A 19,472-nucleotide genomic window follows, 5' to 3' on the forward strand; every position below is an offset into this window, starting at 1 on the left:
GTTTTGCTTATGTGTTGTTTTCCTCCTTTTTCTAGGAATCATATGTTGTCCATCCCCCCCTCAGGCTTGAAAGTCCTCAAAGAGACCCACTATCCCATATCACTGCCCAGAGGGATTGATGGGAGATGCAGCCTTGATCATGTGACTTCCAGCATGATCACCTCCTGCCTTCTGAGTAGAAGAACTCACTGCAGAGCAGTTTACCTCATTTTACCTTAGTTGCATGTGATGGCAATGTTGAGTTATTACTTGCAGAGGTAGAAGCAAAACAATTACAAAAATACACAGGGTAGTGGGTCCTTTTGTGGCTTTCCTAGTGACTCAAATTGACTTCCCCCCACCTTGGCACAGGTGCTTTCCATAGTTTTCAAATTATTTTTAAATAAATATTTTAGCCTTTTAATTAAAAAAATTAATGAATTACTTCTTTGCTATTTTGGTTTTGCAAAAAGACCCACTATCAAGGAATGCTGCATGTGCTATTAAAAAAATGTTCCAAGTGTCCATAAATCTGAGACTTGATGTATTTTTTTTTTTCTTTCATTTTGTCCAGTGTTACCAACTAAATTGTGTCGTTTGGGTTTTTGCCCCCTGCTATAGAAGTGCAGAGAAGTTCGGTGTATCTGTTTTAAAGACGTGTGGAATGAGGCCAATTAAAGAGAAGGTGTTTTGTGCTTGTTTGTGTGTATCAGATGTACCTTGCTGAGCATGTAATAATACATCCTGTACATAAGAAATTAGTTCTTTCCATGGCAAAAGCTATTACCTTGTATGATGCTCTAATCGTATTGCATTAATTTTATTTTGCACAGTGACCTTGTAGCCACATGAGAAAGCATCTGTGTTTTTGTTTGGTCTCAGATTTATCCGGTTGAGTTGGTGTTTTCTGTTTTGGGTTTTTAATTTGGCGTACTTTTCATACCATAAATCCGTAGACAGCACCACTGAGGCTGTTACGATCAACACCACCTACAATCTCGCCTTAGTCTCTGTTACACCAGGTTTTATTCCAGTGACTTTTCATGGAATGACGTATTTTGAACAAGTCGTTTTCTTGACAAGAAAGAATGTATAGGAGTCTCCCTGCAATTAATTTCCAATGTTTACATTTTTTAACTAGACTGTGGAATTTCTACAGATTAATATGAAATGGAGCTCACGGTCTGTTGATGTGTTGGATGTGTTGTAGCTGAAGCCATGTTTGTCCTTTAAACACTAGTTGGAAGCTCTCAATAAAAACGCCGTTGCCGACAGCACAGCAAACGGGGCGGGGGGCCTCAAGCACAGCCTAGCGGTTCTACTAATGACTTTTTAACAGTAGCGATCTTCTGTCTTGACGTCTCTCCCCTCGGGGAGTCCATGCTGGCCATTGTGTAGAGGTCCTTCTCCGCTCGCACGGTGCCGAGAGCAAGGACTCCCCCTCGTTCCCTGATGCGTCAGTATTTTCATGGATATGAATGTAAAATATATAAATATATAAACCTGCGGCTTTAACAACTGTAATACCACCTTTTGAATTAGCTATGTGTATAGATAATTAAATTCTTCATATAAAAGTTAGACGGAAATGTCTCTGTGTTCTTGATGTTGGAAGCTGGCAGTGGCGATGGGGAACCAAGCGGACTGGACGTGGTCAGGTGGCCTGCTGCCCAGGTGTCCATGGTGAGAAAGACACCATGAGAGCCTCCCTGAGTCTTCTTTGAACGGCCCTCCCTCTTAGCCTGCTACCCACCCCTCCCCGATCAATATGCAGGCAGTTACCCCTCATAATACTGCTTTTGAAGAACAGAACTACCGCCCAGCTTTGCACTTAACCATCTCATCGGGCTCTTGGTATGTGCGATGGATACATTGACAGGTGTGCGATGTGACTCAGAGTTCAAAGCATCTGTCCGAGAAATGTATCACGGTAACGGTCTGTTGAACATACAGACGTGGGTAAATACGGAAACTTTCACATCTTCCACACTGTTCTCCATCCGTTTCTGCCTCGCACGCTCCAGTCTCGTTGCCTTTGTAAAAACAAACCAGTGCACACGTTGATGGAATCGTTGGCTGCAATGACCACGTGCTTGAGTCCGTTCAGGAACTTCACTTACGGGCCCTCCCCTGCCATTCCGTGGAAAAGTGATTTCCTTCGTCAATTCAGCAAATATTGGGAGGGAGAGATCCATCATGTGGACGCCCCCGGGTTCTGGGGAGAGTGTGCTCCTCTGTCCATAGAGACGGGGTTCCTGTCCTCGTGGATTTCATGTTCTAATGGGAGGAACAAGCAGAAAACCCAACTACTGCATGAATACATGTACATAAATGTGTGTGTGTGTGTGTGTGTGTGTGTGTGTGTGTGTATGAGAGAGAGAGAGGGAGAGAAGGTGATACCTTCCATGCTAGGAGAACTATGGATGCCAGGTGACACTGAGCAGGATATCCAAGGCTGACCAGGCAGGGAGGACAGCTGCAGGGAGAGGTCAGAGAACCCTTCTGGGAGAAAGGGATGTTTAAGCTGAGAGAGACCTCAAGGATTGGTAGGAGCCAGATGCAGCTGGGAAGAGAAGTGGCTGTTTGAGGCAGAGATGCCACACAGAGGTGCAGAGGTGGGCAGAGGGATCCCATCACTGTCCCCCCGCCTCCCTCTTGTGCAGCGAAGCCCCGTCTCTGGCCCGGGACCCTTCACCTGTATAAGTCAATGTTTCCTCTCCCGCCTTGAGCTTGGCTAGCAGGGATACAGTTGTCAAGGTGGGTAATGGCCTATAATACTCTGCGTAACTCTTTCTCCAGTCCCCTCTCCGTAGATCATCCCTTTCAGCTGTCTTCTGGGTTTGCTGACACAGTTTGGTCCCCCGGAAACTGCTCTTTCCCCCTCACAGATCATTGAGTTTGCACTGGCTTGTAGAGTGTGCATCTGACTCGGGGCCTCTCAGCCCGCGGGAGGGAAGACCGTGGCACCCAGTGGGCAGAGGCTGGGACGCTGCCAGACATCCGACAATGCACAGGACAGTCGCCCACAGCGGGCAGTGATCTGGCCCCAGGCGTCACCAGTACCGGGGTTGAGAAACCCTGGTTTCATCCCACTGGCTGCTGTGAGTGATGTTCCCCTGGTTGCTCTGGGCGAATATATTTGCGACTGAACTTTGGGTACAGTTTTGACCCAGTGGCACATGGACAAGAAGAGGACAAACGAGAGGGCCTTCCCTTTGCAGTTTTGACTTGCTTGCCTATGTCCACCTGCCTCCACCGTGCAGAGCAGGGCCCGGAGCGCTGAAGGCAGCCACGTGGCGCAAGCTCCAGGCTGCCTCTGCATAAAGTGGTATCTGGGAGAAGCCGATCTAAAGCAAGGATTCATTCCCCTATATATATATAAAGCTACAGAGTATTACATCATTGCATGTCCACCCTGTTTTGAAGGGAAGCAGGCGGGCCCAGATCCCCTAGCAAGTGATGACTGGGTCCTCTCCACCTCTGATGCCGTCAAAAGAAAAACGTGCGAACACTAGCTTAGGAGAACCCTCAGAGTGATGGGTTTAACCATATGAAATATTTGCCAGTATTCCTGTTTCTTACCTACAAAATGGCAATTTCATGTGGTTCAACCTAATACACTGTGTGATCGCCGGGCACATAGTAGGGTAGGTGCCGAAGAGTGCCTGTCGAATGGGTGGGTCCAGGGATTAGGGAACGAGAGAGAAGCACCGACTTCCGGTTCTTGGCACACAGCCTGGTCTCCTCTCCATCACTCCCGGAGAGGAGACCGGGCTGTCTCCAGTTCCCTTCCACTTTTAGGTGTGAGCTTCCTGAGAGCAGCAGTCTCCTTGGAAGGGGCTGCTCCTGAAGCCTCTTGACCCTTGGTGGGTGCAGGAGGCCTGAGGACCAGGATGCCAGGGCGTCTGCCCCTGCGTCTGGACCAGGTCTCCGTGCCAGCCTGGGTCTCAGCTGGGGAACGGGCCTAACAAATCAGTCCTGCTTCCTGGCAGAGTGAAAATCACTTCTGAGAGAAAGTGAATATTCATTTTTCCTTCTAGCAAATTTGTAAGTTAATCCTATTCATTCTTTTTAGTTCCCAAAATACCCAAGAGAATTTTTATGGAAACTACATGGAATGCCAGCGGGCCCAAAACTGCACAGAAAAATAGCCCTTTCTTCAAAATATCTGATATTTTGGATCTGGTAGGATAGGAAAACATAATAAGGCCAAAGATCACGATAGCTTGATGTGAATATTTCACTTCAGCCAGACTTCTCTTGGGCCTTTCTTTAGGAAAACTCCACACAGTAAAACCAGACTTCCAGAATGTTTCCTGGTGTGTGGTGATTCCATATCAAAGATTTCCGTTGCCTCTTGGAAGTTCTGTTCTTTAAAATGAAAACTTTTTAATAATGTAACTTGAGTCATAAAAATTTAAGGTTTTGTTTGTAGAAAGTGAGAATCAGCTGAAAAATTGTGTCAGTGCAACTTCCTGTTAAGCATGCTGCCTCTTAGAAGCTACAGTGTGATTATTTCGTCAACAGGCTGGGTGTGTGTGTGTGTGTGTGACAGACAGACAGACAGACAAAGAGAGACAGTGATTTACAGGAGACTTAAATGCCCACGTTAGTAGCTTGGTAACAGTGGGTGAATGGTGAGCACGTAGTACCACCAGCAAGCAGACAGGTGTCACTCTATTGAAGATGCTGGCCGAGGCTGACAGCTGCTGTTCCCACATCTGCTTGGCACCGAGTGTCAGACGATGTCACAAGCCTCAAAAGAGGAAGCGTCCCTTCCTTTGACTCCGCCCATCATGTTTTTAAACGTTAGACAGCGCCTCCTCTAGATGTAGTTTCTCCTAACTGATCCAAGAGAGGGGAAGGGCACTTCTGAGCTGCGGTTTTTCATCAAGGATGCTGCTTCAGAGTACTGACCAACCTGACTCCCCTTACATGCCCCAAGCTGTCCTTTCCCCTTCCCTCAGTCCCTGCCACAGACAGTCATGCACACCAATCCATTCTGTGGCATCCAGGCCCCCACACAGGAAGGGTCTACGGTGGCGGCAAGTACATGCAGAGATGCTCTCCCCTCCCCCTCATCCCAGATTATTTGATGAAGTTGAAATCTTAGAGAACCCTGGGCACACAGCCTGTGCTTTGTAGCTGAGGGTCTGGGAGCTACAGTGACATTTTCAAAGGCAGCTCCCAGACTCTCTGCCTTGTGCGTGTGCGCAGAGCAGCCGTGTCTCTGCTAGGGCTTCAGAGCCGCCTGCCTGCACATCATCAGTGGCTGCATCTGTGGAAAGATGGAGAGCAAGTCCGCCTCCCCTCATGTGGTCCTCCCACTGCTGGGGCTGCTACGGCGGGGAAGGATTCCAGCACGTGGCTGCCCCTTTTAATACACAGGCTCAAGACGCCACGGGCCTCCTCAGCCTTGAATCCTTCTCACCCCAGCCGCCGGCGGATTTTCCAAAGACGCACGCTTACCTTCGCTCTGTGCCAACCTAAGCACACGTGTTGCTGTAGCTTCTCCATTTTCCATTCCTTGGCTGCCATATATAATAACATAGCTTATCTACAAGTTTAGTGTAATATTTGACTCCATGTCTCTTAAAATTTTGGAACCCTTTCTTTTCTCGCTCTCTCTCTCTTTTTCTTTTCTTTCTTTTTTTTTTTTTTCAGCAGCACCGCTCAGGTTGTGGGATCTTAGTTCCCCAACCAGGTATTGAACCTGGGCCCACAGGAGTGAAAGCACCGAGCCCTAACCACCAGACTGCCAGGGAACCCCCTGGGACATTTTATTTTCCTGTGGGTAGAGAGTAGAGGAGGGGATGGGGGCGCCACATAACTGTATCCTGGGCCCTCTTGGAGGCTCGGAAGCAACACAAGATGGCAGTTCAGAGCAGCGGTTCCGATCCCAGCTCTGGCCCTCGCTGGTTGTGGGGTCGTGGGCAGATTACTTAACATCTTTGGGATTCATTTTCCTCATTGACCAATGGAGAGATAATAGTAACACCTAGCAGATAGCTCCCAAGAGATATCAGCCTTGTTGTTCCTGTTGCTGGGGAGAAAAGGCGTTTGCGCCTCGTCGGTGAGCATCACAGAACCCATGTAACTGGCTTCCTGCTTTCTTGCATGAAACCCAGGCAGCACAAGGAGTGCGTGCATTTTAAGACTTTTCAGAAAACGTGCTTTTTGCAGATGGGGATTTCAGAGAGAAGAGCTTGGACAGCTTCCCTGAAAACGGTCAGACGTCGCACTCATTTGCGCGCAAATCGAGGCCCCTCTCTGTTAGCGGGAGGCCCACCCATGTCAAATGAAGCAAGCAGCTTTTTCAAACACCTTCCCGTGCTCCCTGAACGTGCAGGGACACTTGGGACTTGGGCCATAATCTCGGCAGATCTCCTAGCGGAGGGGGAGAAGCCGCCCCGGGTTTCACACGGCTGGTTGGTGGCAGGGAGGCCAACAGAGCCAGTGGAATGCACGAGGCTTTCAGATGTCACGTCTGTGGACTGTGTTGGCAGGCTCATGTGGCGTTCCACAATAAACCTGTCACACAGGCACTGAGTCACTGGGTCCTTTATTTCTCATCACTGCATTCTGTGGCCTTGTGTTCTCTTGCCAGCAAAGACTGGAACGTTCAGCCCCTAAACGTGCCAGAAACTCCTTGTTTTTTAAAGCAACCTTGCCGCTTGGCTAAGGGACGTGTATCACCAGGGGTGCTTCCCCATGGTACCGTCTCCAGAGCAGCCGCCCCCAGCACGTTTGAGGACTGGAGGTTAATTCTCTCCCACCCCCCTGTGCACACCCCGAGCTGCTTCTCAGGATCCGGAGCTTTAGGCCTTGGACACCTCTGCCCTGTTTGCCGGGCCTCCAGCAGACCGCAAGCCCTACAGACTGCCCCAGTGGAGGAGGAACAGCCAGGATGCCCCCTCTCCTCTCTGGGGTGTTACCTTGGAGTTCTGGGGCCCCCGTGGGAAAGGCCTCACACATCTGCATCATCTGCTGATGTGATCTCCAGCAGGAAGCTTCACCCCACCCCATCCTCAAGGGGCAGAAGTACATCTGCCCGTCCTCTCCCTCCCTTCCTCTGTCCCCGCCCCCCCACCTCCCCGACTGTGTCAAAGGCTCAGGACACCACCTGTGAGACCAGCCTGCCTGCGATTTCCAGCGCGCAGCTCCTCTCCCACTACTTCCTGGGAGGTCCGGGAATGTGGATGCAGGTGACGAGGCTGGGCTCAGCGCAACCTCAGCAGACAAAGCACCTGCTCTCCTGAAACTCGTAGGAGTGGGAGGAGGCCACCAGCAGACAAAGAAGCAGAGTCATTTCAGCTGGTGGTGGATGAACTGGGACAAGCGTGACAGAGGGCCAGGGCTACAGCAGGTGGCCTCTCTGGAGAGGTGACTTGGGGTGGAGATCTGACTGCAGAGGAGTCAGCATCCAAACATCAAGAGGGAGCGCATTCGAAGCCCAGGAACAGCCAGTGCGAAGGCCCCGAGGGTTGATGAGTTTCTCCTGCTCCTCCCGTGAGGATGCACTGGTCTTCTACCTGGTACCTGCCCCATGCTTGCCGTCTTCCAGACTCTTCTCCATCCCATGGTCAGAGAGCTATTTTAAAAACCTAACTAGGACTTCCCCGGTGGCACAGTGATTGAGAATCCACCTGCCAATGCAGGGGACACCGGTTCTATCCCTGCTCCGGGAAGATCCCACATGCCGCAGAGCAACTAAGCCTGTGAGCCACAACTACTGAGCCTTGCGCTCTAAAGTCCGAGAGCCACAACTACTGAGCCATGTGCCACAACTTCTGAAGCCCACGCACCTAGAGCCCATGCTCTGCAACAAGAGAAGCCACCGCAATGAGAAGCCCGTGCACCACAGTGAAGAACACCCCCAGTTGCTGCAACTAGAGAAAGCCAGCACACAGCAACGAAGACCCAACACAGCCAAAATAAAATAAAATAAAATAATAAAGTAAAGTAATTAAAAAAAAACAAAACAACCCAACTAATTCTGCTTAAAACCATCTGGAGGCAGGGGGTCCCAGTCCTCCTGGGATAACAACCCAAATCTTGCATTTGGTCCTCGAGACCCCGCTTGGTCTGCTCCCTTCTCCTGCCCACGTGCAGCCCCCGCCCTGCCCTCTCCTCATTTACTTCTACCTTTTTGCCCATTTGTGCTCAGCCATCCCCCACCAGAGTCTTCCTTTCTGAGCTGCTGATGGGACCACCATTAGGTGGCTGCTGTCATCTGAAAACCTTCCAGGTTTCTGGCATCAAAACAGGTTGCAGGTGCAGGGGCTGTGGCCATTCTGACTTCCAGGAGGAGACACTGATGCTTAAAGAGGTGTAGTCCCAGGCTGGTCTAATGTTGTTCCTCATTCTTTCTGCTACCTTTCAGGTCACCATGATGACCCTAAACAGAAGTCCAGGCTTCTGTTGCCCCAGTGGGTTTCCAACTGGCTCTCTTGAAAACTGTCTCCTCTGACCTCCAAATTACTTGATGGAAAGGTCCGCTTTGGGGACTTCGCTGGTTGTCCAGTGGTTAAGACTGCACGTCCACTGCAGGGGGCACGGGTTCAGTCCCTGGTCAGGGAACTAAGATCCCACATGCTGTGCGGTGTGGCCAGGAAAAAAAAAAAATCCACTGGTCCCCACCATGACATCCTGCTGGGCAGACAGCATGGGCGTGGGGTTTTTCTCTGCCTTGGAGATTATACAACTCAGCCTCCCTGAGCCTCATCTTCCTCCCAGGGCTCTCTGTGTCTGCACATCCAAGGGGAGGTGGTGCATGCACATGGGTCCATGGACCCCCATCATCCAGCCCCGCCCTGCCTGTTGAGTCTTACCCAACCAGACCTTCCCTCTGTTGTTACACTCTCCTCACCGCCTCTCCACGATTGTTGCATCCAGCTGAAGCCACTGGTGGGCCCCAGCTGGATCGCCCTCACCCCGTCTTTCCCACCTCTGTCTGCCACCTGCCCCACTCCTTTCTCTGCTGCCTTGGCTAGCTCCACTAACTCGCCATGTCTGAGCTCTTCTCAGAGTCCTAGTTACTTATCATACATAAGCTGAGTGGAAGGAGACGGATGCATACACCGGGGACACTCTTCTTCCCTCCTTAGACTGTGAGCTTCTTGGGAGTCAGGTCCTATGCCACGAGGACCTGCACAGTAACAGCACTAGTAAATAGCGATGGTACCCACCTTTATATTTACTATTGCATGACGCCCAGCCTCCCCGTCAGCTTAGACACTGGAGGGCAGCCCTTACCTCTCACACTGTGTATCCCCCAGGGTGCCAAGCTCATGGCCGTAGCTCGGAAAGTGATCGGTGGTGGACAGTCCCATGTTGCCCCCCTGTTGTTCCACAGGCTCACTCCTTCCTTCCCAGTGATGCTGGGGGTGGAGGGACACATCCCAGTGTCCCGTCTCCCCACTGTGTGTGGCCTAGAACCCTGCACCAGCTGTGCTTGGGAAGGCACCACTGTTGAAAAGATACATCCACGTGAGGGAATTCTCTGGTGGTCCAGTGGTTGGGACTTGGTGCTTTCATGCAGTGGCCCAGATTCAATCCCTGGTTGGGGAACTAAGATCTCGCAAGCAGTGTGGTGCAGGGAAAAAAAAAAAAAAATCCACATGAGAAGACCCTAGGACAGGAAGTGAGATTATTAATTATGTCTTGCTTGTCACCACCTTGCACCACTCTGAATACTATATATTGATTTCGTGTTTGGTTTTCTGTCTCCCCTCCACTAGAATGGAAGCTCCATGAAAGCAGGGACCTGGGTGCATCTCTGCAGTTGCTGAGAATGAGCAGGAGATGTCACGGGCTCAGGTGGTCTCTTGTGTTCCAGCGGGGTCACTTTGCCAAGTTAGGAGAGACCTCAGGGGACCAGGCTATTCTTAGATCCTTACGAAGAAAGTTCCATTGGGATGAGAAGTCCGTGCCTATCCCTGTGGCCCACCCAGAGCTGGTTTGGTGTCCGGAACTTCCCATGGGCTGGGGCTGCCCTGGGACTGGTCAACCAAGGTCATTTTCAGAGGAGACCCAGCTGCCTTGACCCAGCCCAGCTGCTGGCCCCTGACAGCCTCCAGCTCCAAGGACAGGCGCTTCCTCTCAACTGGTCCTCCAGGAATGGACTGGGAGAGCCCTGGGTATGTGCCACCCTGAGGCCCACTCTTTCAGAAGCTCGTGGTTTCCTTGTGAGTTTCCATTTCCCAAGACAGCAAGAACAGAAGTTTTATTCCTGATCACAGAAGTCACCATCCGTCTCTGGATGCCGCTGTCCCATTCGTAAAATGAGAGCATCGAGCGATGCAATCTTTCAAGGTCCAGCGCTGGAGTTGGGGGTTAGGTGGTGGCAGTGTGGCTTCCAGGAACAGAGCATCAGAGGTTCCTGGGCTCCAGGGTGCGGATGGCCTTAAAGGGTGGCATTCTATGGTAATGGCCATCAGGTCTCCTTGGACAAGTAGCCTGAGTGAGCTGCCTTGGGCTGGATTCAGTTCAGCGGTCATGGCCACTCTCATCCTGCGTGTGCCTGGACAAATCTAGTTTCTGAGTCTCGCTCCCTTTTCGCACGAGACGCCTTGTTTCTAGGCAAGCTTTCCTCTCATGGCTTGCCTGAGCAGTGGTCCTCACTGTTGGCTACACATCAGAACCACCTGGAAGCTTTACAAGTCACGGACACCTGGGTTGTACCCCAGCCAGTCAGATTCGATGGGTCTGGGGTACAGCAGAGACCTTGGGCCTTTTAAAGGCTCCTTAGGTGATTCTGATGGGTCTGGGGTACAGCAGAGACCCTGAGCTTTTTAAAGGCTCCTTAGGTGATTCAGGCCAACTCGAGAGCCATGGCCCCTCCATCCTCCATGCAGCTGCCACAGTGACCCGCCCCAGCCAGACTTTCCCTGGCTCCACAACCAAAGATGAAAATCCAGACTCCTCGCTCCATCGTCTAGAGCCTCCTCGACTGTACTTCCCTGCCTGTTAGAGACTGAATTGCGTCCCCAAAATTCATATATTGAAGCCCTTACCCTTATTCTTCATACCTCAGAATGTGACTGAATTTGGAGATGGGGACGTTTAAAGAGGTCGTGAAGATGAGGCCATCAGGGGACTTCCCTGGTGGTCCAATGGCTAGGACTCTGCACTCCTAACGCAGGGGTCCCAGGTTCGACCCCTGGTCAGGGAACTGGATCCCACATGCTGCAACTAAGACCCGGCACAGCCAAATAAATAAATAAATATATATAAAAAAAAGATGGGGCCCATCAAAGTGGGCCCTCATCCAATCAGACTGGTGTCCTTTCTAGGAAGAGGAGGTTTGGGCACAAAGAGTGAGCAGGGATGATCACACAGGTGGAAGTCCACGTGAGGACACAGAGAAGACAGCCGGCCAAGGAGAGAGGCCTCAGAAGAGACCAGACTTGCTGACACCTTGATCTTGGACTTCCAGCCTCTGGACCTGCGAGACCATTTGTTTCTATTGTCTGAGCCTCCTAGTCTGTGGAACTTTATTACAGCAGCCCGGCTGACGGATACATCACCCTTCCATCAGGCGAGAGGCATAGCGACCGAGAACAAGAACGCTGGGGTCGGATCCCCTCTGCCCTTTATTAACTGAGGCTCTGGCAAGTCTGTTAACTTCTCTGTGCCTCGGTTCCCCTGTCTGTTCAATGGGGAATAACAGCAGTAGCTATCACATAGGATGATGGGGGAGGATTCCATGAGTCCGTGAACATACAGCGTTTGGAACCGTGTGGCTCAGAGTAGCATCCGTGTTAACTTTCCTTCCTCCCTGCTAGCCCAGCCTCTGCCTCCCTCTTCCTCACCTGCCTCCTGGCCCCACCACCCCACTCTCACTCCCCTTTTCTCCGACTGCTCCCTCTGCTCTGATCCATCACTTCTCCCCGCCCACCTTGACATTTGCTGGATGAAGTCCAACTCAAGTTCCTCCCCCTCTGGAAAATATCCCCAGATCCCTTTCATCAAAACTATGGCCTCCTTCCTCATACTGCAATAAAAGTGTGCCTGTACTTCCAACACCCCAATCTGCCTTGTGTACCCAAAGGATTTGTTTAAAATACTGCAGGATAGCGCACTTTGAAAGTGGGAACTCAGAAACAAAGAAAAACAAGGTTGGTGACATAAACGGGGCCAGAAATGAGCTAACAAATGCAGACCGTGGGGCACTTGAGGCTGTGCCAGGAATTCCAGCATCAGTTATAAAGCCATGAATGATATGCCTTTGATTAAAAAAAAATGCTAACATTCTTAATGATGCAAAATTAAGAGATGACTTATCCCTGAGAGTAATTTGATTGTCATCACTTCTCAACAGTCATTAAATTGCCTAGCAGCCATGTAGCTGGGTTCTCCTTCTTGGGAGAGAATTAAGCTTATCTGGAAACCACGTTGGTGCTTTTAAGCTTCTGGGTTGTGACTGGAGTACGGCGGAGTAGAAAGCCCTGGTGGGTCCCCAGGACAGGCTGGAGAGGGATGCCTGGGCTCAGCAGGACATAGGACAGGGGGTCTTTGGTGCCATTGGGTGGAGTTAGGGATTTGCACCTCTGAGGTCTCAGGAACAGATGACAAGGTGCATGGTGCCCTCTACAAGGTGCCTGCGAATCGGCAAGGATCAGAGTGTGGATGGGATGCCCCAGGCTCCAGGAGCCCGGGTCTTCCGCAGGACAAGCACCAATCTGCTCCTTCATCACCGAATCCCAGCGTCAAGCACAGTCTTGGTCATAACGGGAACGCATTAGTGCGCAGCTTAGAGAAGAGGGGGTTCAGACATCAGCTGCAGGGTGAGGACAAAGTGCTTTGACCACAGTCATTGAAGGCAATAAGGGCAACCCGATTTAATTCGTTTTCCCAGGAGAACCCAGTGTAGCCTTGAGGGGAGTGTGCTCACCTGGCAGGAGACACCAGGGCCACGAGGCTCCCGTTTCCTATATTCAGGCCAACCCTGGAGAAGCCTTCTGTGTAGACAGGAGCTCCAGAAGCCCAGTTCACGTGGATCCTGCTGACCCGGGGCCATTTAGCCAAAGATCTGGGCTGAACGTCTCCAGAGACATTGGTAGATCCTTTCCCTTAAAGATGGAAAACCATTGCCCAAGCTTCCATATAGCTCTTTCCCCATCCCTCCGGCATCACGGCCTCTGTAATCTACTTTCCACCTTATCTACCTCCTACTTCCCACCTTATCTTTCACAGCATCTCTGCTTTTACCTGGCACACTGGCCCTCACGCCCCCAACATAATGGTCCCATCCTCCCTGGCCATATAGAAACCGGGCGCAAGTAGGACCAGGCTGTCATAGAACTTTCCTCCATCAGGACAGAGAGCATCTACTTTTCTGAGCTCCTGCAGCCTCCACCATCGGCACAGCCCACAGGCCCTTTCTTTACTGCTTGTTATTTTAAATTTGATTTTCATGTCCAGTCTTCCCCAGGGCTGTGAGTCTCCTTGAGGACAAGGACATTACCTTGCTTATTTCTGTGTCTCTTGGACTTCAGGGGGAACTCAATGCATACTTATCGACCACCTCATAGTATATTTTGGCCCTTTCATAACAGGAATGAGCCCTGTTTATTTGCTTTGCTCTGCAGCCAGCTTGCTGTGGGGCCTGGTTTGGTTTTAAAAATTATGGTCCCTGTTGGGAAAGGAAGTAGAATGATTCAGGGTAGGGAGAGGAGCAACAGTCGCTTCTTACCCTAAATACTTCTGTGTCTTTTGAACTGTTTACAATAAGCATGTGTTTAAGGATTACTTTTGTAATGAAGCAATTTATTTAGATTATGCTGTTCCTATGAACAACGTCCCCTGGAGGGAACAAGATGATCTTTTTTGGGTAAGCTATTTTTCTGCAGTGCCCCAGACTCAAATCCTTTCAGAGGGGCATCTTGGCTCTCTCTGTTCTGTAGATGTGTCTAACTGTATGGAATTATATGGGACAGCACATAGATTAGGAATTTTATGTGGGCTGTAATTGAGGATCGTTTCTGACTGTCTGGAGTCATTTGCAATATTATTTCAGCTGCAAGTGGATTATAGTTAGTTATAAGAATCCCTCCATCACACCGAGATGTTCATGAAATTTATTTGCTGTGCTTTACCCTCTTGTTTTTCACTGGGAAAGGAAGCCGGCAAACCATGTTTATTCTGGTTCCCAGAGGAGAGAAGGACCATGTCCCTCCACCCCTAAAGAAAACTCTCTTATTTGAAATGTCTTTTCCACTTACCCTGCTCTGAATAATGGAGTTTTTAAACTCTCTTGTTTTTCTAAATATTAAAATTTCAAAGGAAGGATATTTTTGAGTTCAAAGCGCTTATTTCAAGCCTTTAATGGTTCTCTTGGTCTGGCATTCACCAGCAAGAATCTTTGAAACAGCGTCCTATGGGTCCGTTCAGTAGCTGAAAAGACTGTTCCAAGCCAACGCCATTGGCGCATAACGCTGAGACGAATCTCCCCACAAAACCTTTGCTTTTCACTGTGTTCTGGGTCCTGGAGAGGTCATCTGGACCATCCCTCTGTCTCTAGGCAGGCTGGTAGGGGTGCCAGCGCAGGGTGGGGTTTGTTGGGGCAAGTGGTCCAGATCCACACAGCCCTGTCCCTCAAAGTTCGCAGCCTGCTGGCTGGGTTGTCCGAAGGCTGGGGCTGCCCAGAGTAGAAGGCCATGCAGCCTCCTCATGCCCCCCGACCCCCAGGAGCAGGAGACAGTCAGTTCACCCTGAACTGACCCCGGCACCTGGGGTTCTTGGACCAATGGCCCAAATCCACCCTGGACCTTCTGCTGTTGCTCTGGCTCTGAGCTTCTTCAAAACCACACTGTATAAAACGTGAAGACTCAGAAGAATGAACTTCTGAAATTCAAAGCAAGCCAGTTCCTGTCATCTTTCCTCACAGGTCTTGTGTCCAGTTCCTCGGGCATTCTGTGTCTCTGGTCACGTGCAGCATCCTTGCTGCAGAGGTGTCAGTTTCTAGGAGTGTCACTCAGTGGGATGCTATTGGCATTGGAGGTGGGCCATTCTCTGTCCTGTGTATTGCAGCTCATCTAGCAGTCCTGGTTCAGCCCCCCAAATTCCAGCAGCCACTTCCCGTCATGACAGCCCAGAATGCGTTCTCAGCCTGGAGTTTGGTGATGGGGTGGGGGTGGGGGTGCAGTGCAACCCTCAACCTGGTGGGGAGCAATACCAGCCTCAGCCTGTTGGGGGCGGTATCATCTTCAGCCTGTCGGGGGCGGCACCACCCCCAGCTGAGGACCCCAGCATTCTTAGCTGTGTGCTCTCGGAATCAGGCATTTCTCCTCTTCCATCATGAATTCCCAGCACCCAGCACAGTAGGATATCAGTAAATATTTGTCAAATGAATGAAGGAATGAGATCCATGAACAAGCTTCAAGAGGGTCTGCAAATCCTATAAAATTGTGTGCAAAATGTGTTTATTGTGTGCATTGTATATATACATTTTCTGAGGAAAGAATTCATAGCACCCACCAGATTCTGCAAAGGGAACTGTGACCTACGGGGATGTGCGGAAGACTGGTCCAACCAGTGTTACCTACTAGCCCATTGTTTGTATCCTTGCAAACGTCACTGCCTGGTGTGTGTGAGCTGAGTTTGGGAGCTGCTGGTCTGTACCAGTACTCTGATATCCCTGCAGAAAGGAATGTCCTGAAAATTGCAGGGGAGACTCTGCTTCCTTGAGTTCATTTAAGTCTCTGTAATGCGGGGGCTGCATCCTATCTTTTAACTAGAAATGGCCTTACTCCTGGGCCCTTGGACTCACTCACAGGAAAGTTTGGGAAGAATAAGGAAAGAGTGAGATATTTTCCTCCCAAGTTCAAGAATGTTTCCTGGGTGGCTTTCCCAATGAAAGCCAAAGAAATTGGTGACATCACTCAGCTTCCCGTAAGCCGGGACTCACACGGCAGCTCAGCAGAGGTTGGCTGAGCCCAGCAAGTGAGCCATCATGACTTCCTTCCTGAGGATCCATTGTCGATGAAATTGTTTTAATAAAATGCAATAAACGTACCGAGACAGGAAGGACAGCTGGGCCAAGCTGGTGGCTCAGCAGAGGGCCCAATTTCCAGAAACATCTGCAGAACTGCACAAAGGCTCCTACTCAGCCCGTGGCCCTGTGGAATTGCAGTTTAGTGGCACTGCAGTGGCTTTGAGTGAGGTTCCAGATGGAAGGGCGTGGAGGGTGTTAACGTGATGATCCTCAATGCTTTCCCGGCATCCATCTACCCATCATAGGATTGTCCTGTCCCAGAAAGAGAAACTCTAGCATTCTAGAAAGGGCATTTGGCCAGGGGAGGGGACAACACTGAAGGCTGGAAGCACCCCAGCTCGGAGTTCATGTCGGGCGCAGGGAAGCATTTACCAAGAAGTCCATGGTGTCATTCGCCCCAGAGGGATCATTCTATTTGCAGAAGCTTCCAGCATATGGACTAGATCAGTCAGGAGCCTAGAAACTTCCTCAGAGGAGGATGGAAACTCTGAGGAACCCCTGAGAGTTCAGAACAGGCTTCTCAAGCTATAGTGTACTAAAAAGTCACCTGGAGAGCTTGTTAAATCAGATTCCCGGGCCCCAGCTCCACAGTCTATTCAGCAGGGGCCTGAGAATCTGCATTTCTAATGAGCTCCCTGGTGCTGCTGATGCTGCAGGACTAGTGACCCGACTTTGAGAACCACAGGTGTCCTGCCGGGGGTTTCACACTGTGCTCCTTGGCGCCCCCTTGTGGGGGTGAAGAAGGGATGAGAAAAGCAAGTGAATGGGACTCGGCGCCCCACCCCCACCTACATCCACAGCATCTCCCAGTCTACTTTACAAATCTAGTTTCGGTGATTGAACAAAGAACCCCTGATAAAAAGGAGGGGGGTGGAGGGACTGCTGACCTCGAAGCGGTGGGTCCAGACCTGCATGAGGGGTACTCCCTAGGTTTGTGAGCTTCCCCACCCCTCCTTCCAGTGAGTCTGTGTCAGGGGGCAGCCTCTGCCTATAACCTGAGACCATTTGAAGCAGACAGACCCCAAATAGCCAGCTAAGTGAGCAGAGGCACCACAGGCTGGGCGTGCCCCACCCCAGGTCAGCAGAGCCCACTCCTTGGGGACCTGCTGCCCCAGTTGTGTCTGGCTGTCTGCCCCTGGAGGAATTTCCTGTCCACCTGCAGGCTTGCCACTCAGCTCCTGTAGGCGCTGGACAGCAGCCTCACCCAGGAGAGTTTGCCCAGCAGCATCTGGATGTGCCCCACATCTGCCCTGTCCCTGGGCCTATCAGGAGCCTCAGCACCGCCACTTCATCCTGCAAAAACTAACCCCAGGGTAACCACGTGCCCTCCTGTAGCTCGGACCCAACAGTAGTGATCTGCGGTAGAGCCCAATCTCTGGGGTCAAAGTGTCAGGGTCCCATCTCAGCTTCTCCACCACCAGCTGAGAGAGCTTGGGTGAGGCAATCTCTCTAAGCCTCCATGTCCCTGTCTGTACAGTGGAAATAATCGTAGTGTCTATGTGAGCATTAAACACAGCTGTCAGTGTCCAGCTCCTGGTACGGCAACGGGCACGGTGTGAGCCCTCAGGAAATGTCGGCCAACTGTTACTAAGTCTTCTCTCTTTGTTTGTTTGTTTTGTTTTGTTTGTTTTTAGGCTGTGCCGTGCAGCATGCGGGATCTTAGTTCCCCGACCAGGGATCGAACCCGTGCCCCCTGCGTTGGGAGCACGGAGTCTTAATCGCTGGACCACCAGGGACGTCCCCACTAAGTCATCTCTCTTGCCACTCTTTTAGTGGCTTTGCTGAAGCATGGATGTGCCACCTGTATTAGTTTCCTGGGGCTGCTGTAAAAAATGACCACAAACTGGGCAGGCTGAAAACATCAGAAATGTATTTTCTCATAGGTCTGGAGGTGGGACGTCCAAAATGAAGGTTCGAGCAGGGCCATGTTCCTCTGAAGGTTTCAGGGGAGAGTTTATTCCGTGCCTTTCCCTTAGCTTCTGAAGCTGCCGCCAATCCCTGGTGTTCCTTGGCTTGTGGACACATCACTCTAGTCCCTGCCTCTGTTGTCACGTGGCATTCCTTCTGTCTGTCTCTGTGTCACCTTCTTATAAGGACACCAGTCATACTGGATCAGGGCATGCCCTATTTGAGTACGACTTCCTCTTAATTTGGTGGCTCTAGAGACCCTATTTCCAAATAAGTCACCTTCACCGGTACCAAGGGTAGGACGTGGACATATCTTTTTAGGGGACGACACTGTCTAACTGGAGTGAGACCACAGGGCCCGGCGGCCATGAGGACCCAGGGAATCTTCCCAGTGAAGCTGGACGAGCTTCCCCAGATGTGGACTAATTTGTCTCCACGGTTGTGTTTTGCAGGGTGTTCAGACTTACACCTCTTGGACATGTTGACCCCAACTGAGAGAAAGCGACAGGGGTACATCCACGAGCTCATTGTCACGGAGGAGAACTACGTAAATGACCTGCAGCTGGTCACGGAGGTGAGGGCAGCCGGGGGTGCCAGGGTGGGGGGGGAGGGGGAACTGGCAGAGGGTGGGGAGGGGCTATCTCCATCAAGGAGGCCTGGGTCCTGATTCCCAGTCTGAGAAGCTTTCTGATGTGTGGGAGCATCTGCATGGTACCTCACGTAGGAGATTCTCACTCAAGGGAAGACGGTTAAATTCTCAGCCATGGCCAACTGTGAGTCCTCCCCTCAAAGGACAGAGACCCCTCAAGCCAGGGACAGACGAGCCCCTGAGGAGTGCCTGGGAGGGGACACACGGGCCGTGAGGTGGGAGTCGGGACTCCACTTGGAGAACTTGCAGCTCAGCCACCAACTAATGGATGCCACAGAGCAAGTGCCATCACCTCCCTGGCCTTCAGTGGTGGCATCTGAAAATGGCAGCCCTCTGGCTGATACCTTGAATGATTCCTCGTGCTACATATTATCCTGGAGACAAATCTGTTGCAAAGAATGAAGATGTTCCCTCCTGGGGCCCCGTGCACCCCCTCCCCATGGCACCCACCCCCCCCATCTCGGTTGATGCCTCACTTTGACTCTCCTCCTGGGGAGCTGTTGAAGTGCTTTGTCTGCCTGGCCCAGAAGCATGGGGAGATGCAGAGTTGGGATGTTTTGCTTTTCAGGAAGCCTTTGGCCCATTCACATGGGAGGTTGCCATATTACGAAACAGGGGTTTGCAGAGCTGGACGTCGGGGTCACCCTACAATTTCTCAAGACATGTGATGGTCACTAAATATACTGTCTCGGGTATCTAGGATGTGAGTGTCACCCCCTTAGATGTGGCACTTTGTGCAGTGGCCAGGTATATGCCAGGTTCAACACTGGCTTAAGGACTCGTGAAGAAAGGGCTCCCAGGGGTCAGCCTCGGTTCAGCCAAGTTTATTTCAAAGACAGGCTGTCCGCATCCCTAAGGAAGCTTCCACTGAGCGGCCTGCCTCCAGGGGTAGCTACGACCTGTTTGTAGGCAGAGGCTCGCCACGTCGGGCTGAGCCGA

The 19,472-nt window shown here is 51.2% G+C and overlaps 1 protein-coding gene and 1 non-coding gene across 3 annotated transcripts in view; both read left to right on the forward strand.

Annotated features, from left to right (window-relative positions):
* The window catches only part of ITSN1 (intersectin 1), a 200,873-nt gene that overhangs the window by 157,272 nt on the left and 24,129 nt on the right, over positions 1-19,472 (forward strand). The window contains exon 30 of one of the 2 annotated variants that reach the window (XM_057696296.1): positions 18,337-18,458. In XM_057696296.1, the coding sequence (XP_057552279.1) occupies positions 18,337-18,458 (122 nt within the window). Of the gene's footprint in view, positions 1-35; positions 505-18,336; positions 18,459-19,472 lie in introns of those variants that run through there. The other variant, XM_057696297.1, reaches the window with a different exon arrangement.
* Positions 11,080-11,152, forward strand: TRNAR-CCU (transfer RNA arginine (anticodon CCU)). Its single transcript has one exon. It is a non-coding gene; the product is annotated as a tRNA-Arg (tRNA).

The sequence above is a fragment of the Hippopotamus amphibius genome, chromosome 10, assembly GCF_030028045.1.
Source record: "Hippopotamus amphibius kiboko isolate mHipAmp2 chromosome 10, mHipAmp2.hap2, whole genome shotgun sequence".
Classification (NCBI taxonomy): Eukaryota; Metazoa; Chordata; class Mammalia; order Artiodactyla; family Hippopotamidae; genus Hippopotamus; species Hippopotamus amphibius.